At 40.2% G+C, this 25,800-nt stretch overlaps 2 protein-coding genes across 5 annotated transcripts in view; one reads left to right on the forward strand and one right to left on the reverse strand.

Annotated features, from left to right (window-relative positions):
- The window catches only part of WWC2 (WW and C2 domain containing 2), a 210,143-nt gene extending 187,214 nt beyond the window's left edge, over positions 1-22,929 (forward strand). For 3 of the 4 annotated variants that reach the window (XM_017549396.2, XM_017549386.2, XM_017549376.2), the window contains 2 exons: positions 16,567-16,694; positions 19,882-22,929. In XM_017549396.2, the coding sequence (XP_017404885.1) occupies positions 16,567-16,694; positions 19,882-19,948 (195 nt within the window). In that variant the 3' untranslated portion in view covers positions 19,949-22,929. The remainder of the gene's footprint in view (positions 1-16,566; positions 16,695-19,881) is intronic. The other variant, XM_017549366.2, reaches the window with a different exon arrangement.
- Positions 22,930-23,454: 525 nt separating this feature from the next.
- CLDN22 (claudin 22) lies at positions 23,455-25,780 on the reverse strand. The gene is made up of 2 exons (XM_017549411.2): positions 23,684-25,780; positions 23,455-23,592 (listed from the first exon to the last, which is right to left on the reverse strand). The coding sequence occupies exon 1, from the start codon at positions 24,399-24,401 to the stop codon at positions 23,739-23,741; it is 663 nt and encodes a 220-aa protein (XP_017404900.1). The 5' UTR covers positions 24,402-25,780; the 3' UTR covers positions 23,455-23,592; positions 23,684-23,738.
- Between the last annotated feature and the right edge of the window lie 20 nt (positions 25,781-25,800).

The following is a 25,800-nucleotide window of genomic DNA, read 5'->3' on the forward strand; positions in this document are numbered from 1 at the left end:
CAGCCTCCCAAAGTGCTCGGATTACAGGTGTGAGCTACCATACCCAGCCTAGAGGATTTATGATCTTTACTATCTGATGAACTAGCACTTAGTTGGTTTTAAAATTAGTTTGCATACCAAGATAATAAGGGAAAAGAAGATCCCAAGGAGCTTTATCTTGTGATTATGGCAGAGCCTGAAATAAACACTTCTTTTTTTTTTTGACATGGAGTTTCACTTTTGTCACCCAGGTTGAAGTGCAGTAGCACAATCTCAGCTCACTGCAACCTCTGCCTCCCAGGGCCAAGCAAATCTCCTGTCTCAGCCTCCCAAGTAGCTGGGACCACAGGTGTGCATCACCAGACCTGGCTAATTTTTATATTTTTAGTAGAGATAGAGTTTCATCATGTTGGCTAGGCTGGTCTTGAACTCCTGACCTCAGGTGGTCCGCCCAGCTTGGCCTCCCAAAGTGCTGGGATTACAGGTGTGAGCCATCACTCCCAGCCTGGGATAAACACTTCTGTTCTGCTTCACTAAGAGGATGTAGCCCAGGGGAGCTGAGCAGAGGCAAGGGAGATGGCTGCTAGTGTGCTGCCTGCTCGCTCCCCTGGGACCAGCGCCCAAAGGCCCTGCTAACCCCATCACAGAGTCATCCCTCATAGGAGAAATAAGGAAGAATTGTTCTACCCATGTGAACATATGGGTGCCAGACAATCTCATGGCACACATTGGATTCAACAGAAAGGCCATGGCAGGGGCTAGGGGAGACACTAGTTGTACCTTCATGAAGTCCGCTAGACCCCGCAGAGAGCTGATGACCACAAGGGCATTGGGAAAAGTCAAGAGGATTTGCACTGATATGTTAGAGGTCTCTGATTCAGAACGAAAATGTGTGTTTTCTAGTTCTTGCCAAGAACATTTCAGCCTAACAAAACATGAAGATAACATCTAAAAAATGAAGGGCTAGTCAAAGCTCACAGTCTCCATGCCATGGCTATTGTTTTTCTAGATCACTACTGTGAACCATGGGGATGCTGTTAGTGGCTCAGTGTAAAACTCATTTGTCAGAAGAGCTGAAGCTTATATACAAAATGCTGCCTTTTTATACACAAGATAGGGCCAGAACTCTTCAGCTAGCCTGATGAGACCCGGGGAAAGAGCCACTGGTATACACTGGAGGTCCCTGTTTAGGGTGCAAGTGAAGAGGGAAAGGCTAACAGAAAGGGCAGGAGACCTATGAGTGCCTGTGGTGTCAGAGTCAGCTCTCAGATGCTGCTGTGGCTTCACTTTCTCATTACCATTCTCCATTGCTTTCCTTCGCAACTCCTTTCTTTTTCCCATCAAAAAAGAGGTAAATAAAAACAAATCAGCCTTATAAAATGCCATAAAAATGCATACCTGTGGCTTATGTTTTTCCGCATGCACTGATATGATTGTATTTACTTATCTATAAATTAAGAGGATTGAAGTAGATAGCCACCAAAATCCCTTCTAGTTACAGAATTCTGTGATCTATTTGAGATCAAGTCTAATGTGTTTTCAGTGTGAATAAGGATTCAGAGAGATTTGTGGAAATTGAAGTCTGCATGGCCTAAAGGAACTAAACCTTTAGGGTACCTGCAGTACTTTGATAATTCTGAAGTCCAGGATGAAATGTAATTCCTGGAAACTTTTTCGTATCAGGATATCCACAGTGCAGTCTTACACAGGTTATGCAGAGCAGATTTATCACAGTTTAGGAAACTATGCTGTCTTACTCCATTTTGTGCTGCTGTAACAAAATGCCGCAGGCTGAGTAATTTATAAAGAACAAAAATTTATTTGTCACAGTTCTGGAGGCTGGAAAGTCCAAGATCAAGGGGCTGCAGCTGGGAAGGGGCCTTCTTGCTGTGTCACCCCATGATGGATGGTAGAAGGTAGGAGGGAGAGAACTCGCTCCCAAAAAAGCCGTTTGATTAAGGCGTTGCCCACACGCGTGGGTGGGGCCCTCATGGCCTACTCACCTCTCAAAGCTTCCATCTCTTCATACCATTACAATGGCAGTTGAATTCAACATGAGTTTTGGAGGGACAAACATTCGAACCATAGCATATGCCAAGCCCGCTGCCCCTCCGTCTTGGCTTCCTTCTGCTACTGGCACTTTCATGTCAAGCAACAGTGAAAAAAGCTCACAAAGCAAGGTGCATTTATCCTGCTTTCAAAATGATATGGTTCTCCCTAGTGCAGAGGACTTTTATTATTGTTACCAGCTCTGTGGATCTCACTACTGAAATTTGCAAAAACCAGTTTTGTGAAAATACAGACTTTCCATTGTGTGCCTTTCATTATAGCCACAGCAACTGGTAATAACTGCTGACTTCTCTCACCTGCTTCCTCCTCACTTCCACAGCCATTTGTTAACATACACATGGGTATACCAGAACCTGCGCACGCGCGCACACGCACGCACACACACGCGCACACACACACACACACACACACACAGAGTCACACTCACACACTGCCCTTTCATCTCCATCATTTCCCTGTGGTATTGGGGATTTGTGAGGGTTTCAGCAAGATGACCATAAAGTGCCTAATGATGAGCAAAGAGCGTGCCAATTGCCATAAAAAATATGGCTCCCAGAAAAGCAATGAATCAAAGCCAGCAGCAGATTCTGGATCTGCCTTCCTTGTCAGGGAAAACTGTCAGGTCTCAGGGTTATACTCCATAACCTTCTTCCTTTGTGGTCCAAAGTCTGTTTTGTAGCTCAGAATAAAAAACAGAATCTTATTTATTGTCCTCGTGTATCGTAAAACCCCCTTAGGAAGCAGAGCAAGAAGCTCAGGACTGTAAATTAAGGCTGGATTGTGCTTTTTATTCCATTAGGCTTCTTAACACAACTGAATAAATCACTGGGCCTCTCTGCAGGTTGGGCTCCCATCACATAAACTGGAGGTGAATCACACCCTTCTGGAGTCCACAGCATACAAAGTGGCTCCCAGGCCTCGTGAGCCAGGCGTCTTATCATGACTCATTGGGGTAAGGGGAGAAGCGTGCCAAGAGAGAACTGGGGTTCTTCCAGAGGAGCCTCATGGTCCTTACAAAGCAGGAATTTCTTTTTTTTCCTTAGAGTGTTTTTCTGTCAGAATGCCAAAATTCTGTGGTGCTAGACTGCAGAACTGCTAGACTTTTCGCAAAGCTTAAAATAATGCAAACGTTAACACTCTTAAAAGTTAGATTTATTTTAAAAATTATGCCAAAGATATTAATACACTGCATTCAACAAAATCTTAATGATTACAGTGAAGTATTCAGCATTGAGGTTTAATTGCCGGCAAAGTTGTTTGCTTTTGATTATTAGCAACTGATAATTCTATGTTTTGCCACCTAAATTTTTGGAAAAAGGTATAGGTATAGATACAGATATAAACATAAAAACATAAAGACATAAAACAGAGACATAGACATGTAGATATAAACATAAAAACATAAAGACAAATACAGTCTTCAGTAAAGTATATTCTTATTCAGGAGTGCAGGAAATAGCTTCCTGTGTTCCCTGGTCTGCTTTATTTTTTTTTGTAAAACACCAAGTTTCAAAGTAATTTTGTAGTCGCCACAGAAATGCTGGAAGTTGGAAATGTCAGCAGCCATTACACTACTTAGAGGGACTGTCATAAGAGTTCTCTGCAAGGGATAAGATAGGCCTCTGCGTTCTATTCACGTGGGAGGTGGCAAAGACTGAGAAAAGGATCCTGGGAGGCTGTCTTATTTTCCATCTGATAAAATACACTCTAGGTAAGAAAAGTGGGTTAGATTTTCTTACCTGTGCATGACTCAGTTTCTTCCATGGCTTTTCCTGATATATCTCTTGTTAAACCAGTCAACAGATGTCTGTTTTAAGAATGATTTTTTTCTTATGGTATTTGACCAAGAATTTGAATACCAGCATAATTTTAGCATGTTTACTAATTCAGTGATTTGATATACCATAGCAAGACAGAAGTCATTTCTCAGTGTGTGCTAAGTCAACAGTTCTTTATCTGGGACCTAATGAAAAATTATCCATTTACTAAAGATAGGACTTCACAAAGTAACTAAAATACTATATTTGTCCCCCTTGTATTTGAATCACATAAATTTACAAGCTCCAAGTGGCAACTAAATTATCTCATCAATTAAAAAGTAATCAAGAGAGAACTGTTACTTTCCAAATATAGGCAGCTTTTATAGACAGAATCTTTCAAAACAGAGAGTGGGAAATAGGGGGCAGTAAAAAAAAATACCTGGAAAAAAGACAGTGTGATGAAAAAAAATCAAAACTTATTGCAGTAGATGATTATTAGCAAAGTACTAGGGATGCCCCATTGTGGGTTATTTAGCGTTCCAGAAAGCAGTGTGAATGTAATTGGCTTTTTATAAGTATTTGCTTAATAAAGAGTCTTTGTAAAACACCATCTTTTCTAAAAGTGCCACAGTATTTTTACTTACAGATTTAAAGTGAGTAGGATATTTTTGTTTTGAGAATATTAAAAAAATTTTTTTAAGTGTTTAACACATAGTTATTATAACAAGTTCAAGTGATGCAGAACTATATAAAGCAAAAACTAAAAGTCCTCCTTGGAGTTGCGCTTCCCAGAGGTTACCACTGTTGACAATTCGGTATATGTCCTTCCAGCTGTTTTTTATGCCACATATGTGTTAGTGTTATTTGGAAGAGTTACACAAAAATAGAGTCATAAAGATAAATTGTTCTGAAATTTGCTTCTTTCCCTCACTTAATTCTAATAGTATATGAGGAACAGCTTTCCATATTAGCAAATGTTACTACAACTCATTATTTCAATGCATTCACTTGTATAGCTACATCACAATTATTTAATTATTCTAGTGACGATTTCTCAAATTTTCTATTATAAACTATGTGGAAAGACACACTTGTATGCATATTTTTGCACCTTTCTGGTCACCCTAGTATTCCTAAAGCATAAATTCGTAGTAGGAGAATTTCTGATAGTATTAGTTTGTCTGTGAACCGGAATCAACAATCTTGTCTTTGTCAAGTCTTTTAAGCCTGAAGGCCTTGTTTGATTTCCTGGCCTTAAAGGTGTCTGAAACAGTGGGTGCATATGAGATAACAAAGTGCTTAATTGCCCTTTTTGCCAACAGCAGTCTTATTTCCTTCTGAAATTTCTGACTGCCTAAGTTCTAACAGAAACAGTTGGCTTTTCAAGTCTGGAAGCATCCCAGTTATGGGACTGACCATCAACTTAGATTGTAGGTGCAGGCTACCCACCACCTTTAGACCTTTAGCTAAGCTGGTTTCTCTTCTACCTCTTTATGTCAACTGCTTAACTCTGGCCTGAGTTGTCGATCTCTCTCTCAATCTCCCTCTCTCTCTCTCTCTCTCTCTCTCTCTCTCTCTCTCTCGTCAGGTACACCAAGAGGCAGCTTCTCACAGCACTCCTGGTTAGCTTAGTTTCCCCGACATCCCCAGTGAGAATTGGGAGGGAAAGTGAACAGGAAAGTTGCCCTGTATTCGCACCAGAGATTTTGCTTAGAATGCCTTCTCTTAAAGCAGCTTTCCAAAAAACGGACAGAAGCCAACTCATATATTTATAAGGCCCCACTGTCCGTCAAGACTCAAACTAAACTAAATTAAATTAGATTCCTTTATCAGTCAGATGGAGGCTGGGCACAGTGGCTCACACCTGTAATGCCAGGATTTTGGAAGGCTGAGGTGGATGGATCACTTGAGGTCATGAGTTCAAGACCAGACCAACATGGTGAAACCCCGTTTCTACTAAAGATACAAAAATTAGCTGGGCGTGGTGGCAGGAGCCTATAATCCCAGCTATTCTGTAGGCAAAGGCAGGAGTATCGCATGAGCGCAAGAGGTGGGGAGGTTGTAGTGAACCGAGATCTCGTCACTGCACTCCAGCCTGGGTGACAGAACGAGACTCCGTCTCAAAAAAAAAAAAGAGGATTTGTGTATCTGTCAGATGGAGATAACAACTGTTTTTAAGTATGTATTGGCAGACTGATTTAAGACGAGACCACTCCCCCTCATTGAATGTATATGTATTATATAATGACATCTCCAGCCATTTGATTTAATTCATTTTGTAAGATAATGTTGCAGGCAACTTCTGCAAATATAGGCAGTTGTCAGAAATAAACTACTGGTTCAAAAATTGTATTGAGCACTTGAGCCTTTATGAGTTATATTAAACAGACACATCCTTTGCCCTCCTGAAGCTTTTGGGCCCAGTGTAAACATCTCGGCCACCAAGGCAGACTCCTAGTACACCTGCGAGAGGAAGTCGGTGCCTTGGGTGGAGGACAGCAAATGGGGGTACAGTCATCGTGGCCCTTTTACCCCATAACAGTGGTCCTCCCCATGAATTACGTAACTTTCTAATATGAATGTAGGAGGAGTAACGAGTAACCTTATTTTTTTAAAAAAAAGAAAAATAAATATTTAAGTTCTATTTTCTTTTCTTTCTTTCTTTTTTTTTTTTAAGACAGAGTTTTGCTCTTGTTGCCCGGGCTGGAGTGCAATGGCGCAATCTCAGCTCACTGCGGCCTCTGCCTCCCACGTTCAGGCAAGTCTCCTGCTTCAGCCTCCCGAGTAGCTGGGATTACATGCACATGCTGCCACGTCCAGCTAATTTTTTGTATTTTTAGTAGAGACGGGGTTTCACCATATTGGCCAGAATGGTCTTGATCTGTTGCCCTCGTGATCCGCATGCCTCAGCCTCCCAAAATGCTCTGATTACAGGTGTGAGCCACTATGCCCCGTCTTAAACCTTATTTTCTATTTCACAGTTTGTTTATATAGCTAAAGGATTATCTTTCTATTTAATACTTACTAATAAATAAACGTAAGTTTGGATTTTATATCAGGGAAGCTTTATTCAGTATTTTACAATATTAGGTGTTTTTTAAACTCAAAGTACAAATTAACATTAGTTTTTCCCTGATAATGGAGTAATATAAACAGGTATATGAACATACTGATGTAGGCTTATTGTGGAGAATTTTTTAAACGATATAGTACATGCCTGCATTTATTTATCTCCAAATCTAATATAACCATATGTTCATTTGCCAAGATTTTTATTTTTTATTTTGATTTTTTTTATTTTTTTGAGACAGAGTTTCACTCTTGTTGCCCAGGCTGGAGTGCAATGGCATGATCTCGGCTCACTGCAACCTCCGCCTCCCGGTACAAGCCATTCTCCTGCTTCAGCCTCCCAAGTAGCTGGGATTACAGGCATGTGCCACCATACCCAGCTAATTTTTTAATATCTTTAGTAGAGATGGGATTTCTCCATGTTGGCCAGGCTGGTCTCGAACTCCCGACCTCAGGTGATCCAGCCACCTCGGCCTCCCAAAGTGCTGGGATTACAGGCGTGAGCCACCGCACCCAGCCCTTGCCAAGATTTTTAAATGTTAAATCCCACTTGAATGAACACTGCAGCCTAGAAATAATTTAAATAGTTGATTGGGATTTGTTAGATAATTAAGCCGTAGCTACTAAGTATAATGTTATGAAATCATTAAAAGTTATAGCCTTTGGTTTCTGGTTCAGCATATAAGGAGTTTGAAGTCTTCAATCTAACAGCAAGTAAAAAGTTGAACAAAATGAAAAATCAATTCTTAGATCAGAGAGGTGAAGTCATAGGGCGAACTGCTGTGCCCAAAACTGGAGTGACAGGCAAGCAGAACAGAGAATCACAACTTACTGGAGCAAGAACCTATGAGCAGTGACCTCTGCAGGAACCCATACTAGAGTAAGAAAACCTAAACTATAATTAACACGCTGCTGGAGACTCACTATAGAGAAGTCTGAGAGTTAAAAACTGCAGGAGTACCCAGTCATGACAGGGGGGCCTCCCCACACTTTTGTTAGTTTTACTTCCAGGAGCTTGACTGGGTCTTCACGACGGATGTTGAAAGAAAAATTTTCCCCTGATTCTGGCAGAGGGAGGGAAAAAGTAGCCATTTGAAACACACGAGAGCATTCTGTTCTTTTTAGCAAGGCTTCTGCCCTCAGGAGAAACTATATTATCGAACTTAACTGACTTAGGTAAGGGAAATACTCAGCGCTAGCCCCATCTAATCTTCCATGTGGAAGAAGGGGAATACCCAACTCCAGCCCATTCTAGATAATTCTGTTCCACCTAAGGAGGGGGAAAGACTGAGAACATTTGTGAAACTCATAGCCCAGGGGCACAGGCCTACTAAAAGACTAAAACCTGTTCATAGAACTATAGAACACTTTCCCTCTTCACCCCCATCTCACCACCACACCACCAAAGGCCTGTGTACCAGAGGTTCTTTTACCTACTGTATTATGTCTGGTTTTGAACCAAAAATTACAAGGCATACAAACAGGCAAAAAACACAGTTTAAAGAGGCAAAACAAGCATCAGAACCAGACTTACATATGGTGGGGATGTTGGACTTATCAGACCAGGAATTTAAAATAACTGTGATTAATATGCTGAGGGATGTAAGGGGAAAAGTAGGCAACATGCAAGAACAGATGGACATCGTAAGCAGGGAGATGGAAATTCTAAGCAAGAATCAAAAGGAAGTACTAGAGATCAAAAACACTGTAACAGACCTGATAAATAACTTCGATGGGCTTAGTACTAGACCGGACATGACGAAAGAAAGAGTAGCTGAACTCTTGAGGATATGTCAATAGAAACTTCCAAAACTGCATAGCAAAGAAAAAAAGAGACTGAAAAAAAAAAAAAAAGGAACAGAATATCCAAGAACTGTGGGACAACTACAGAAGATGTACAAATGTGTAATAGGAATACGAGAAGAAAGAGAAGGGAACAGAAGAAATACTTGAAGGAATAATGACTGAGACTTTCTCCAAATTAATGTCAAACATTACACCACAGAGCCAGAAAGCTCATAAAACACAAGCAAAATAAATACACACAACATTACACCTAAGCATATCCAAACTGCAGAAAATTAAAGATTAAACGGTTTTGAAAGAAGCCAGAGGGGAAAAAACTCCTTCCTTATAGAGGAACAAAGATAAGTATTACATCTGACTCTTCCTAAGAAGCCGTACAAGCAAGAAGACAGTGGAGTGCAATAATTTAAATTGTTGAGCAGAAAAAGAAATCAACCTAGAATTCTGTACCCAAATACAAAATTATTCTTCAAAAGTGAAGGAGAAACACATACTTTTTCAGACAAACAAAAATTAAGGACATTTATGGTCAGTAGACCTGCCTAGCAAGAACTGTTAAAAGAAGTTCTTCAGAGAAAAGGAAAATGATATGTTAGAAACATGGATCTTTACAAACAAAGGTAGAGTATTGAAAAAGGAATAAATAAAGGTAAAATAAGAACTTTTCTTGTTCTTTATCACATAAATAATTTGTTTAAAGTAATGATAGTAGCAGCCTATTCAGTTATGTACACTTATGTGTGTGTATGCTTACGTATAAGTGAAATGAGTTGCAGCAATGATGCAAGGGACAGGAGGGAATAATTAGGGACATTTTGTTATAAATTATAAGGTACTTGTACTACTCGTGAAGTGGTATAATGTTATTTGGAAGTAGATTTGGATAGTATAATACATACTCCAGAGGAACCACCAGAAAAAGTAAGAGAGAAATATAAATGACATGCTAAGAAAGGAGAGAAAATTACATCATATAAGATCCTCAATTAAAACCACAAAAGGCAGTGAAAGAATAGAAGACAAAGTGGAACAAACAACAAGGGCAGCAAATAGAAAACAGTAGCAAATATAATAGATACTAATCCAGCTATTTCTTTAATTACCGTAAACATCAGTGGTCTGAATACACCAATTTAAAAAGTTTGTCAGAGTTAATCAAAAAAGAACGAACTGTATTGTTTATACAGGAAGCCCACTTTAAACATAAAACACATATAGACTAAATGGATGGAGAAAGATATACAATGCTAATACTAATCAGAAGAAAGTGGGAGTAGCTATATTAATTTCAGATGGAGTGGACTTCAGAGCAAGAAATGTATCCAAATATATATGAGACCAAAAAAAATTTAAATGAAGGTGTTTAACAATTCCTAAATGTTCTTAACAATTTTTAAGTATCTGTGTGACTAACAGTACCAAATATATATATGAAGCAAAACAAAAAAAAAAAAAAAAAAACTGGCAAAACTATAAGAAGTGGATGAATTCATGAGTATCCTCTGTCACAAATTAACACACCCAGCAGGCAGAAAATCAGTACACATAATTGAACTCAACAGCACTATTAGTTAACTGGATATAATTGACATCTGTAGACTACTTCATTTAATGACAACAGACGACACACTCTTCTTAAGCTCACTTGGAACATTCACCAAGATACAGACCACAGCCCAGGCCATAAGGATGTATATTACACTGTCTCCTTTTACCACAGTGGAATTAAACTAGAAATCAGTGATAATTGTAGCTGGAAAATTCCAAAATACTTGGAGATTAAACAGCACACTTCTAAATAACAGATGGGTCAGAGGAGAAATCTTAAGAGAAATTAAAAGGTATTTTGAACTAAATGAAAAAACAACTTTATCAAAATTTGTAGGATGACTTTTGGAGGACAGCCACTGAGTCTGTGGACATTGCCCCAGAAGCAGGAACTGTGGTATCCTCTCCTCTTCTACTTCTCATTAGAACCAGTAAAGGCTGTTCCTACTATAAGAAAAAAAATTGTGGGATGCAGCAAAAGCTGTGCTTAGAAAGAAATTTATAACATTGAATGCATATACTAGAAAAGAGGAAAGAACTAAAATCAGTCACCTACGTTTACACCTTAGGAAACTAGAAAAAGAAGGGCAAACTAAGTCCAAACTAAGGATAAGAAAAGAAGTCATAAACCTTAGAGCAAAAATGAATGAAATTGGAAACAGGAAATGAATAAACTGGGTCTTTCAAATGATCAATAAAATTGGTAAACTGCTAACCAGGCTAAGGGAAAAGGGAGAAGACACAAATTATACTACATCAGAAATGACAAAGGAGACATCACTACAGTTCCTGTGAACATTAAAAGCATAATAAAGAAACACTGTGAACAATTCTATACTCTCAACTCTGATAACCAAGATGAAATGGATCAATTCCTTCAAAGATAAAGTCTGCCAGGATATAGTCTGAATGGGCTTATATCTATTAAAGAAATTCAATCAATGTTAATAGCCTTCCCAAATAGAAAGTACCAGGCATAAATAGATTTACTAATAGATTCTTCCAAACTTTTTTTTTTTTTTTTTGAGACAGAGTCTTGTGCTGTCCACCAAGGCTGGAGGGCAGTGGCATGTGATCTTAGCTGACTGCAACCCCCGCCTCCTAGGTTCAAGAGATGCTTGTACCTCAGACTCCCAAGTAGCTGGAATTACAGGTGCCCACCACCACGCCTGGCTAATTTTTGTATTTTTAGTCAAGATAGGGTTTTACCAGCTTGGCCAGGCTGGTCTCAAACTCGTGACCTCAGGTGATCTGCCCTCCTGAGCCTCCCAAAGTGCTGGAATTACAGACATTAGCCACCACTCCTGGCCTGTACCAAACATTTAAGGAAAATCTATATTAATTCTCTGCAATCTTTTTTGGCAAACAGAAGCAAAGAGAATACTTCCCAAGTTACTCTGTGAGGCCAGCATTATCTTAATACCAAAACCAGGGAAAGACAAGGAAACTATAGACCCATATCTCTTGTGAACATAGATGCAGAAATCCTTAACAAAATATGAGCAGATCATATCTAGCTATGTAGAAAAAGAATTTCATACCATGACCAAGGGAGATTTTACCCAGGTGCACAAGGCTGATTCAACATTCAAAATCAATTATTGTAATCAATCACATCAACACCTGCTGGCGCTAAAAATAACTCCCAGCAAACTGGGAATAGAAGGGACCTTAAGGAATATCTACAGAACTCTACAACCACCATTATACTTAATGCTGAAAAACTAGAAGCTTTCCTGCTAAGACTAGGAACAGGGTAAAAATGTCCCCTCTCACATCTTTTCTTTATCACACTAGAAATCTTAGCTAATGAAATAAGAAAAGCGAAAAAAGATATGAAGTTTGGGAAGGAAGTCAAAATTGTCTTTGCTTGCATGTAAGATGGTTGTCCATGTAGACCACCTGAAAGATTTGACCAAAAACAAAACTAACAAAAACAACTCTTGGAACTAATAAGTGATTGTAACAAGGTTGTAAGGATATAAGGTTAATATACAAAAGTTAATCACTTTTCTATATAGCAGCAATGCACTAGTGGGATTTGAAATTAAAAACAATGCCATTTACATTACTATCCAAAAAGTGAAATACTTAAAAATCTAACAAAATATGTGTAAGACCTATAGAGGAAAACTACAAAACTCTGATGAAAGAAAATTTAAAAGGAACTAAATAAATGGGAAGATATTCCCAATTTATGTATAGGAAGACTCAGTACTATCAAGATGTTGGTACTTCCCAAATCAATCTATAGATTTAACGTAATTCCACTCAAAATCCCATCAAGTTGTTATGTAATAGTCAAACTGATTCTAAAGTTTATATGGAGATGCAAAAGACCCAGAATAGCCAACACAGTATTGAAGGAGAAGAATAAAGCTGGAGGACTACTGACCCTACCTAACTTTGACTTCCTATAAAGCTATGGTAATCAAGGCAGTATGGTATTGGTGAAAAAAATAGCCTAGAAATAGGTCAACCCACTTAAATATACAGTCATCCTTCAACATCCATGGTGGGGATTGGTTCCAGGACTCCCCATGGACACAGATGCTCAAGTCCCTTATATAATATGGTGTAGTATTTGCATATAACCCACATCCTCCCAAATGCTTAAGTCATTTCCAGATAACTTATAATTACTGCAATTTAAATACTATGTAAATAATTGTTCTACTATGTTTAATGACAGTAATACAGTATAATACGGTAATAATAATGTCATTAATGGAATAATGACAAGGAAAAACAGTGTCAGTACAGATGCAACCATCCATTTTTTCCCAAATATTTTCTATTCATTGTTGGCTGAATCTATGGATGTGGAACCCACAGATAACAGAGAGCTGACTGTATTCAACTGACCTTTGACAGAGGAGCAAAGAAAATAAATTTTAAAAAGATCCTCTTTTCAACAAATTATGCTGGAACAACTGGACATCTATCCACATACAAAAAAAAAAAAAAACCATGAATCCGGACATAGGCTCTCCTACACCCTTCACAGAAATTTACTCAAAATGATCACAGACCTAAATGTAGGATGTAAGCTATAAAACTCCTTGAAGTTACACTAGGAGAAAATCTAGATGACCTTGCATGTAGCAATGGCTTTTCATATACAACACAACATCAAATTCATGATCCATGAAGGAAATAAATGATAAGCTGGACTTCATTACAATTTAAAACTTCTCTGTGAAAGACACTTTCAAGAAAAAGAGAAAACAAGCCACACACTGGGAGAAATATTTGCAAAAGTTATATCTGATAAAGGACTGTTATCTAAATTACAAAAACTCTTTAAAACTTAACAATACAGAACAAATACCCAGTTTAAAAATCAGCAAAAGACCTGAATAGACACCTCACCAAAGCAGATACACAGATGGCAAATAAACACATGAAAAGATAGTTAACATCATATGTCAATAAGAAATTGCAAATTAAAACAAAAATGAGATAGCTCCAGACACCTGTCAGAGGACCAAGATCCAAAACACAGATAATACCAAATGCTGACAAGGATGTGGAGCATCAGGAACTCTCAGTCATTGCTGATAGAAATGAAAATGGTACAGCCACTTTACAAGGCAGTTGTAGATTTCTTATAAAATTAAGCAGATTCTTTTTTTTTTTTTTTTGAGACGGAGTTTCGCTCTTGTTACCCAGGCTGGAGTGCAATGGCGCGATCTCGGCTCACCGCAACCTCCGCCTCCTGGGTTCAGGCAATTCTCCTGCCTCAGCCTCCTGAGTAGCTGGGATTACAGGCACACACCACCATGCCCAGCTGAATTTTTGTATTTTTAGTAGAGTCGGGGTTTCACCATGTTGACCAGGATGGTCTTGATCTCTTGACCTCGTGATCCACCCGCCTCGGCCTCCCAAAGTGCTGGGATTACAGGCTTGAGCCACCGCGCCCAGCCTGCAGATTCTTACATACAGTTCAGCAGTTGCGCTCTTTGGTTGAAAATTTACATCCACATGAAAACCTTTGCATGAATATTTACAGCTGCTTTATTCATAATAGCCCAAACTGGAAAGCGGTCAAAATGTCCTTCAGTAGGTGAAATGGTTAAATAAACTCGTATATCTAGACAGTGGAATACTCTTCAGCACTAAAGAGAAATGAGTTATCTATCAAGCCACGAAAAGACATGGAGGAAACTTAGATGCATACACCAAGTGAAAGATGCTGTTCTAAAAAGGCAGTATGCTATATGATCCAACTGTATGACGTTCTGGAAGAAGGAAAACTACAGAGCCAATGGAAAGATCAGTGGTTAGGAGGAAGAGAGGGAGGAATAGGCAGAGCACAGGGGAATTTTAAAGCCATGAAACTCTTCCGTATAATATTGTAATAGTGGATACGTGTCATTATACTCTGGCCAAAACTCATTGAACATACACCACCATGAGTGAAGCTTGATATAAACGATGGATTTTGAGTGATAATGAAGTGTCCTTATGAGTTCACTGATTGTAACAGATGTACCACTCCAGTGGAGGACGCTGATGGGGGAGGGGTTATACATGGGTGGGGGCAGGCGGTGAAGGAGAGCTCTACTCTCCACCCAATTTTGCTTTGAACCTAAAACTGCTCTAATAAATAGACTATGTTATTTAATGTTATGTGAGGAACATTTAACCTGAGAAAATCTTTACAATATATTATTGATTTTCAATAATTATTAAACAATTTCTCCTCCTTGGTGTTGTTTTTCTCTGCCACTGGTCTTTACCTCTGTCTTGTTTGTTTTGGTTTTTGAAACAGGGTCTTGCTCTGTCATGCAGGCTGGAGAGCAGTGGTGTGATCATAGCTCACTGCAGCCACAGACTCCCAGGCTCAAGTGATCCTTTCACCTTAGCCTCCTGAGTAGTTGGGACCACAGGCACATGCCACCATGCCTAGCTAATTTTTTTTTTATTTTCCTTAAAATATGAAAATAGGGAGACAGTGTCTCCCTAGGTTGCCCAGGCTGGTCTCAAACTCCTGGCCTTAAGCAGTCTTCCCACCTTGCCTTCCCTGCGTGGACTTCTCTGTTTTACTCACAACCATAACCCTACCTCCTAGTAGAGAGCCTGGCATATTGTAAAAAATAAATAAATAAATAAATAAGCAACAGTAATAGTTTAATACTGAAATAGTATATTTAATGATGTGTTGGGTGCTGTTAAGTACTTTACATATATATCTACTCATTTAAACTTTGTAACTTTGAAGTAAGTACTTATTCCCAGTTTACAAATGGAGAAACTAAGACACCAGGAGGTCAAGCAACGTGCCCAGATTTACATTGCTAGTAAGTGGTAGAAACGGAATTTGACCCCAGGCTGCATGATCTGAATGTTTGCTCTTCATCAGTTTATACCACCTTTCCTTAGAAGGCAGTCCACAATATTTTTGATTGGGTGAATGAATGAGTAAATGAGTACGAGTGAAAGAATGAAATGAAAAGGCAACTCTTAATATAGTATTACTAGTCTATGTTTATTTTAAAATGTATCATGTACAGTATCCAAATTTTCACTATTACTAAGAGATGATAAATTGTAGTAAAGTCACACAGTGGAATATTATTTAGCAATGAGGAAAGTGAGTTACAACTACATATATCAGCGTGTATGATTCTCGTGAGCAATGTTGAGCAAAAGAAGCCAGACCCTAAAGAGTATCTGTTTACTGTTCCATCTATACCAAGGACAAAAGAGGCACAAGTAACCTGTACCATAGAAGTCAGAATGCTGGGAACCCTCTGGGAGGAGCTGGAAGGGCACCACGGGGGGCTTTTTGGAAACAGGAGTGTTCTCCCCTTTATCTGGTGCTGGTTACATGGGTGTGTTCCATTCGTAAAATTTATTTCAGCTATACATGTATATCTGCAGTTTTTTTGATTGGTAAATTCTACTTTAATAAACAGCTCTTTAAATGGCTAAGTTCGAAAAAAGCGTCAAAAAGATAAATATGAGTTTGAAAGTATATTTGCACAAAACATTCATTAACTGTAGATTTTTTTTGGCAACAGTGCTATGAGTAATTTTCAGTTTTATTTTCGAGAGTTCTTAGGTTTTTCATAAAATTGTCACATATTACCTGTGTAATTTGATTTCTAAAATGTGATTAAAATGAACTTGCCCCAAAATTGACCTATGCTCCCACTCATGCGTTGGGCACGTGGGTGTTGGCCCCTGATGGGTGATAGCAGGGACACCAGCCCACTGGCTACCTTGCTTGCCTGCCTGCTTCAGTCACAGTCTTTCAAGCCTCATAGGACATTCATGGATTTCTAATCAGTGTTTTGTGTTTGTCTTACATTTTTACTCCCTTTTCCAGGCTGAACAGTCAAAAGAAGAGCAGAAGCAAGGTTTGAATGCAGAGAAATTGATGAGGCAAGTCTCCAAGGATGTGTGTCGGCTCCGGGAGCAGAGCCAGAAGGTGCCTCGGCAGGTGCAGTCCTTCAGGTGAACGGCCCCATCCAGGACAGCTTTTGCATTGTCCTCACGTGGTCTGGTTTTGTAGGAATTCTCCTCAGTGCAGCGAAAGTTAATATTAGGATCTGAGAGAGAAATCCCCTGTTCCCCACTTTGAATATATAATTTTCCGTTTGCACCTTCCTGAGGTGATAAATGTGACTGATAGAGTTAAAGACTGATGAAAGCCTATGTCCCCCCAAGAACCCAGGGTGTCCGCAGCTCTTGGTAGCTCTTAGCATATCTCACTGGGCTATCTTCACACAGGTTACAAAGGTACAGAAAACCCAGATATCTTTGGACTTTTGTTCACTCATTTTCCAGGCATTCCTTGGGCAGCCCCATAAGCCTTGCACTGTGTCAGGCCCTGAGATACGGAGGCTAAGAACATGTGTGTTCTGCTCTTCTGGGGGGGCCCTGGGCTGTAGCGGGGACAGGTGTGTAACCAGGTCATTCAGTGCATGTGGAAAGAGCTAACTAAAGGTATAGGTAGGGACCTGTGAGAGATGCAGGAGGAGCCTCAGTTTGTGTGGGGCAGGTGCTGGGGCTGCGGGCACCAGCAGGAGAAGGTTATAAGAGAACCCATCATGAAAGGGTGGCTGCGAGCTCCTTAGGCACCTAGAGGTGGCAGTTTGGAGTGGGACATGGAGGCAAGAAGAAAAGCACTGATAGAGGCACAGACCTTAGAAGTCAGTCCCTAGCTCTGTGGCGCATGGGGAGTTGCCAGCTGGTGAGCCTGCCTGGGAGAGCTGGGCTCAAACTACACAGGCCTTGGGTGCTGTGCAGGCTTCCACCTGTGGTTCCAGATGCTGGGGGAGCCAGCAGGGCTTTCCCTGCACAAAAGTAAATGATGGGGTTGGGCTCTGTGTGGGGCAGACATCAGAGCCATTGTGGAGAGTGAGTGGGGAGAAATGGGTAAGGATGCCCAGTTAGGTTCATGGGAGGTTCATGGGGGGAGTCGTTGCCCTGTGATACCAGCACTCCACATGGAGAGCGCTGAGGACCAGGGGTATGAGGATGATGCTGACCTCTGCCATGGGCACACCAGGCAATGCCAGCAGGCCAGTGAGGTAACCATGACCAGAGACAAGTGGGAGTAAAAATCCAAAGCCGGGGTTAGGGGTCAGTATGGAGATTTTAAAATGGGAGTGCTCATCATCGATGCGTGGTCCCATCAGTGGAAATGGAACAGACATCCCAGAAAACGTGAAGGTGGCGGGAAGGAGGCCTGGTGGGCACCAACCACTGAAGGGCACACCCCAAAAGAGATACTAGAAGGAATGGCTGGAGAGGTCAGAGGTCGGGGGCCTGGGGCCGAGGGTAGGGAGAGGAGATCGATGGAGAGAACTGAAAAGCACACTTGGGATCTGAGCATACCAGGGATGTTTTCAGTCCCGTCGGAGGGAGCTCAGCAAAAAGGTTTGCTCATACTGGGTTTTGGTTTGGTTTTGGTTAGTTTTGTATAGATGCATCTTTGGAAAGCATTTAGGCTAAGCAGCAGAAGCCCAGAAGAAGCGGGTGTTTTTGAAGTCTGGGTAAGGTAGGTCACATGGTGGAGCAGGGACACCTTTGGCAGGCAGGCTGGGGTCCAGTGCCAGGCAGGAGGGCAGGGCGACACACCGTGCGGCCGCAGCAGGGTGTCTTAGTAGGCTTGCAGCTCTTTCATTTTTATGTGACATCTTGTAGTAGAGGGTTCTTCCACCCTCTTTTCTGCCAAAGAAGCACATTTGTGACTTAGTGAGTACTACGACTTGGGTTTTAGAAGTGCAGGTGAGGAGAATCCATTCATGCCTTTGGTGCTGTGGTCACTCTGAGAGTGGGCAGCATTGACGAGCATGGAAAGTCACACAACTCGCAGTTGTTACTGAAACCCAATGGAAAGAATTCATGAACATTCCCAGCTTCTCTTAGGATCCAAAGGCATTACGTCACCAGGCAAGTGATGGGAATGATGAGATGGCCCACAGTAGATAGACCGCGCTGGCAGCACAGCGGCCTGTGCGAGGGATTTGCACAGTTGCCGTTGCCTGGCCTGGGGTGGTGAGAGACTGCGCAGTGGTGGGGTCTGGGCGTTCTGCCCAGCACCACCCCAGCCGCTTGTTTCTCCTGGAATCAGGAACACGATGGTCCCTGGCCTTCTTATTTTTCAAGAGAAGTTAGAAATCAAGAATTCGATGGGAAGTGTCTCCAATGCAGGCACTGGCAACTCACTCAGGTATTTTTTAACACCCCAGTTGCCAGCTGCACTGAAGGCCTCCAGTGACATCATGCCCACACTCTTGGCGCGTTTCGTTCTTGTTTCCCTCTTACGGAATTGAGCAAATGTCAAGGACACTGTTCATAGCAGTAGCTCATTCCAGTGTCCACAGCGTTTTCTCTCCTCGTTTTCTTCTCTATCCTTCCTCAGTCTTCGGAACACCCCGCCTCAGCTCTGGTTTCTAACCTGCACCTCCTCCTCCTCCATCTGGACTGTTCTTTCACAAGGGAGGTCCAGCGTGCCCCTTGCATGTAATATGCGCTGAGGTAATATGTGCTGACGGCATGTCATGTACAGTGTGAAGTTTTGTAGGAAAATAGACACACTGTCTTTTTTTTTTTTTTTTTCTCCCCAGTATGCTCGTCACCTGAAAGCCACTCTGCCCTTTCTCAGCTTCTCCTCTGCTTTGGGACAAGGGCAGTTACTGCCTGTCAGATAGTAAGCTCCTCCTCCTCCTTTAATTTGTGTTGTGGTATCACTCATCAGGTTGTGCCTGCCTCGGCATGGTATCAATTTTAAAGATTTTCCCAGTATTATATACTTTCCTGAGAGGTTACTGAAAAGTTTCCATGTAGAATTTTGGGCCTTTTGAGCCCTCTACTGCCTAGTTTGGAAACACTCATCCTAGACCAAATCCCTGCTAGTTTAAAAACTGCCTCCTGATGGAGGTTCCCTGAAGGGAACTTAGTGGCTTGGTCTGTAGGTGACTTCCGTGAGCCAGAGCTGCTGTTCTCCTTGATACCCTACATTTAGCAGGCAGAGGCTCTCTTGATTTCAAATGGAGTTTTGCTTAAGGGAAAAAGCTCCTGCCTGTGCATGTAGAGACATCACCGCCCCTGCAGGTCATGGGGATTGTTTTGATGGTCCTAGATAATTTTTAGTATCATATGTAAGTCAATTTATTTCTCACTCCAAATCTAGGGAGAAGATTGCCTACTTCACCAGAGCAAAGATAAGCATCCCATCCCTGCCGGCTGATGATGTGTGATTATGTGGCTTAAGAAATTATTTTTCATCTGTTCACTTTCTTAGGGAGGGTAAAAGACTGAAGATCTGTTTGATTTTTGTTTTGGTGTTTGTTTTTTGTTTTGTTTTGTTTTTGGTAATATGACTGTCAACTCTTGAAGGACTTCTATTTCACATTAGATTTTCAACACGTTAATTTGTAAAATACCTTGAGTGTAATTTTTATATGCTTAAAAAAGAAAAAATTGATAAGAAAAATGGGATAATCTGATACACAAATGTTGCCCAGTATGTACGTATTGCCAGTGGGCTTTCTTTTGTAAAAATGGAATGTAGGCAGGACCCCACGTGTGTACCGTTGAGCCGACTGGAGAAAGAACTTGGTAGTTTTGCTTCTCCTTTGCATTGCTGTGAGTAGGCTGTGCCGATGGCAGCAGCGCCACGTGGCATCTGTGCACCGGCGAGGAGAGGAGCGCTTTCCATTTGGAGGGCAGCGTGAGCATGAGCTGGAGTGCAGCGTTCCAAGTCCATTCAAAATGGGTGGTGCATTCATGGCCATCACCTGTGCAGGAACACCTGATTTTCTTAAAACAATTTCCTGTTTGTCCTTTTGTATTTTTCTAAAGAAAACTAAAATATAAACTACCAAATGCTCTTAAGAATATAAGTGTACAAAGCAGCACTGCTCTTGGCTACACTAAAGATCTTGGGATTCATGACACTGAGGGCAGGGAGAAGAAAGAACACCAGCCGTGCAGAGACACATGCAAATAAGCTCATCAAATGAGCAGCTGCTTTCTCTCACTCGGCCTGACTTTGCATAAATGTTCAAATGTGAGTTTCTGGCTTGCACCAGTGGTTTGTCCTAAGTCTAAGCATGGTGCCAAGTGGAGGCCCTGTGTTCTGAGGACAGAGGGAGCTGGAGGTGTGGATGGAAACACATCAGCACTCATTTGGTGTAACCAGGAAGAGAGGAAACAATGTCTTGATAGAATCAAAGTTGCCAAAAACAAAAAAGAATTTATCAAGCAGATTTCTAACATTTAGTAGAAATTACTTCATAGCTCTCATTTTTAGGGGATTCGATCTATAATTTATGGTAAATAGTTGGGAGGCAAAGGGAAGACTGTGCCTGGGGGGATTATTAATCTGAAGAATAAGCTAAGCTGTTTATAAAAAAGACGATTTTGGATGAACAAGTTTAGAGATATAAACTGACTAATGTGTCTTCCAGTTTAGAATTTCAGCTTACCCAACCCAGGCACATCTTAAAAAAACAGATCCTCAGTGCAGCTCTGACAGCATCAAAGCTTTTAAAATAAATAGTATTTAGGCCATTTAAACCATACTTACCACTCAGAAACAATTTTGGGTTCACCATCTAATATAGCAAATGAAATCAATTTTTTTAAGAAATGCAAAATTGTCTTAAAGGTATGGACCTCTTAAAGAAAAACAAATGTGTTCCTAAGTTAGAATGCTCACTAGCAAGAATTTTTATTTTCTTGAAATCAATTATATATGTTTTGGAAAGTTCATGTTATTGGAATCGAAGTTCAAATTAAGCAACTTCTGAGCCTAGAACTTTATTTTTTCCTGAATGTCCCACCACTTAATACAGATTTCTCTGAAGACATAACTGGACATGACAGACACTACTTTCAACAAAAACCAGCCCAGGGAATTGACTGCACACAGTCCTGTAAGGCTGCTCAGTTCATTCTATTAGATGACTAAGGAAAACTAGAGAAAGAACACAGTTCACCCTGTCAAGGTCAAATGTGAAAGGCAGAAGTTTATTTAACATAGAGGTAAATGAAGGTGAGCTGTTTCCAGTCTTAGTTTGACCATGAAAATGTCTATAGAATTATGTGTAGTTGTTCCATACAATTTTATTTTCTTCATTTATTTATTTACAGTCTTATTTATGTTCTGTTTAATATATAGTTTGATTCTGGCCATTTAAAATATTTGACACAGAAGAGACTATATTGGAATATTTACAGCTTTATAAGTCTTTCATCAGATTAGCTGTTGACTTTTTGTAATACAAAAAGTTTCAGACAAGTATTAAAGAATAAAATCTGTCTCAGGCCGGTAGTTAGCAGTTGTGACCAAGATGCTTTTGGTTGTTGTATTTTACAAAATTTCCTCATTTCTAACATGAAAGATGAACTTATTTTAATATAATCCTTTTTCTACACTTTAAAAGTCAGCAATAGTGTTATGTATTTGTAGGCAGCTTTTAATAATCTTGTCATATTTGTACTAACCCAAATGATCACAGTGACAAAACATTTTAATAACTTGATCACAAAACCATATGGACAAATATGAATTTTAATATTATAAATACTATTTTTAAAAGGCAGAATTTATTCACACAGGGTAAAAAAGAATGTAATATTTAGTTCTCAAGTTTGAATTATCAGTATATTATTACAATTTTGTATATCAGAATCTTAAGTGTTACAGGTACAAAAAGAATATTGCTAGCCAAATGAACAAAGTTTAGCTGAATCTCTGTAGCATGCAAATCAAATTAATTAAATTTTTTTGCTATTGCTTTATCTATATTGTATTAACTACCAAAAGCTCAGGACTGAACTAAATATTTAATCAGGTTAAATTCTGAACATGTTTCTGTCTTAATTTGTCTTGTTTGTAAACGTATGCAAATACATCACATAGATTAACTTTGGTTTCTGCACTTTCCATGTGTTTGTGGGTGGAAAAAAATTCAGTGGGTTTTTTTTTAAAAAACAAAAAACAAAGATACATATTGCCTAACACTCTATTTCAGTGTCGTTTATTGTTCAGTTTATTTCCCTGATTGGCACAAATACAAGAATTTCCTTGAGCCATGTACCAAGCAAATACAAAATATTTCATGAAGAAATCTCCAGGCCAACAGTTTGCGATGAATAGTTCTTGTTGGAACTATGTGTATTGCTGATAAAAAGGAGGAAGTATTTTCATTGTGCAAATAAAATGAAGGGCTCCGGAATATGTGCTCTGTCGTCGCACCGTCTGGGCTGGCGGTACGCTGCACGGTGAGGCAGCCTTCCCAGGAGGCTCTCCACCCGCACACCTGGCCTGGCCTGCCGCGCGCCCCTAGGCTGCAGAGCCGGGGAAGCCAGAAGTGCTGCCCATCAAATACAGAGCACAGGACGCAGAAGCACGATTGTGCGGCCCAGTCTACGTGACTCATCCAAAGCACAAGATGGCCCTCCTGCTTCTGACATAGTAAAGAAGGCATGATTGAAGGTGGCTGCATTTTGAAAAAAGGCTTCATGGAGACACTGAGATCTCTGACTCCGAAGGAGATGTGTCTACACCTTTTACTTCTAAAGCTTTTAAGGAGCCAATGATAATTTAATATAATAAGATGTCATGCATTTTAAATGAATATGCAACAGGACCTCAGGTTTATCGTACTAGGTTACCTTAAACACCTGAAAGAAGTACATGAATGCCAAAATGATTCAGCTCCATATGAATAATACCTTCAAAGGTACATAAGGATTAATTTAATGCTTTATTTACCACTTCTATGCAGTCACCATTTTAAAATCGAGAAAACTCATCCACGGTAATGGGTGTCATTACTATTAAGTCTTGATTGGTTTTGGTCTCAGAGTGGAAGATAGAAGTGGTTCACCAGTCCTAGAAAGAAATTATAGTTTACTAGCCACAGGAAAAAATGCATTTTAGAAAATAAGAAGCATAGTGAGATGATGATAGTGGGAAATCCTACCAAACCCAGCATTGAGCTGGCTCCTCCTGCACAGCAGACGCTTGTCGTTTCTGGCTTAGTTTTTCAGGCTGGTGTTTCTCGTCTCCAATTGCTGATGATCATCTTCCATTTGTACCACTGCACAGTGGCCCGAAGCTAGGGGAACATGGCTGGAGCAGGCTGCACAGTTGAGCAGACACCCTCCTAGTACAAGAGAAAGTCCAGCAAACCAGCCCAGAAAGAGGGCCTCCCCAAACTCCCACCTGGGGACAATGTCTGGGACGGTCTCATCCCAGAACTCCTGAACTGTCGTGTGGGCAACCCAAGAGACAGGAACCAGGGCTGTGATTCCCGAGGTCCAGGACAGAATTCCTCCCAGGATTAGCAGTCGCCTCTTGAGATCTCTCTGACTCTCTCCAATTCTCAAACAGTCCAGGCCAAACCCGGACGCCAGCAGGCCCAGAAATCCCAGCCCATTTGACAGAAACATTAAGATCCTGGAGATCCTGAGTTGAGCAGGCAAAGCCAGGAAGGAGTCAAAGTCCTTGCACTGCATCCCCACTTCCTCTTGGACAACACAGGTTTGCCAGAGTCCCATGGTCCAGTTTTCCATTTCATTTAAGTCCAGGTTGAGGTTCTTCCAGTGTGGCAGGTAGTTTGTAAGACAGGATAAAACCCATCCCAGCAAAGATAACGAAACTCCAGCTAGTTGAGCCACAGTTCTAAATACTAAAGCCATTAGAATATCCCGAGCGCTTTAGCCAAACTAACACCTGCCCTTCGGTTGCTGTGAAAAGAAGTGTGACATTCGTGCTGTAACTTATGAAACTCAGAAATATTTCTTCATTGTGTATATAGGAGGATTCTTGCCAGAGTGGCTATTGTTTGATTCCATGTTGAATGGGTTTCAGGAAAGGATAGGGAAATAATGTTGCAAACCAGTAATGCCAAGGTGTGGCCGAGATCATGTTTGTGTCCTGTGGGCTGGATTTTGCAGAAAGCAGTTTGTCACTGAAATGTAATTAAGTGATAATAATCCTTTCATGGTTAAGGTGAAAATGGCTTTCATGTTATTCCCAACCTTTCTAAGAGTCAAACAATGAAGAAGTCTAAATACAAAACGTTTAACTGATGGTTTTGGTTCAGCTCCTCCTGCTTTGTATTTCACTAATGCACCTGTCAGATTTTCACCTATTTATAGTCCTCACATTTCAAATGTGCATGTTATGGTAATACTGTTATTTTTTTAAAAAATAAGTTCAAGGAAAGTATTTCTTAACCAAATATATCAGTCTTACCAGAAATCTCTCTACACCTGAACTCAGGCCTGTGTTTTAGAAATTCCTCAGGCTACATATACCACATGGCATATGAAACGATACTGAACTACATGTCTAGCTTATTTATCTGCATGCCTTTCTGTCACATTCATGCTTGTGTGCATAAACACTTTTTTTTCTTGCATATGCTTTCTTTGCGGCAGAAAAAATTCAGCAGTAGGATTGTAGGTTAGAGTCAGAATTTCTGTTTATTCACCACTGAAGTATATATCCCCATGTTAGTAATTTTTCATTGAACAAAGGAAAGTTTTCATTAGATGACCTGAGAATTTCTGGATATCAAGAAAAATATCTTTGGAATTGTTTTTCTTTTTTTAATATGAAAGTTTTGAGGGAAAGGATGAGAGAAGAGATTGGTCAGCATTTTAAATCTGAGAGTATCAGAAGGTTCTGAAAACCTTTCAGCCTCATAAAATCCTGTCTCACCGAGTGCCTGGTAATATCCTAAACACAAACCACTTCTGTTCAAAGAAGAAAAAAGTCATTGTTGTGGATTTGCGGTTGCTTAGCATGTGGTCTTACTAATGTAGAACACTTAAAAGTTTTCAGACTGTTAGTTTTTTTTTCTTTAGGAAACAAACTAATGATCATTTCTATCTAACAACAACAAAAAACAGAAAAATCTTTCTAATATGAAATTTACACATTAAAGCTTGAAACTGACTATATTGGACAGCCATCACCATTTTGATTTCAATAACCCGATCAATTAAGCTCAGCTCACTTCTACCTATGTAATGCTTACCATAATCATTTTCTTTTAGACGTAAGATTTTCCTTCATTATTCGGCAGATTTT

This window comes from Cebus imitator, unplaced genomic scaffold, assembly GCF_001604975.1.
Source record: "Cebus imitator isolate Cc_AM_T3 unplaced genomic scaffold, Cebus_imitator-1.0 Scaffold11, whole genome shotgun sequence".
Taxonomy (NCBI): domain Eukaryota; kingdom Metazoa; phylum Chordata; class Mammalia; order Primates; family Cebidae; genus Cebus; species Cebus imitator.

Excerpts from the sequence above, each read along its gene's own strand:
- CLDN22 (XM_017549411.2), bottom strand. The coding sequence starts at position 24,401 with ATGGCTTTAGTATTTAGAACTGTGGCTCAACTAGCTGGAGTTTCGTTA.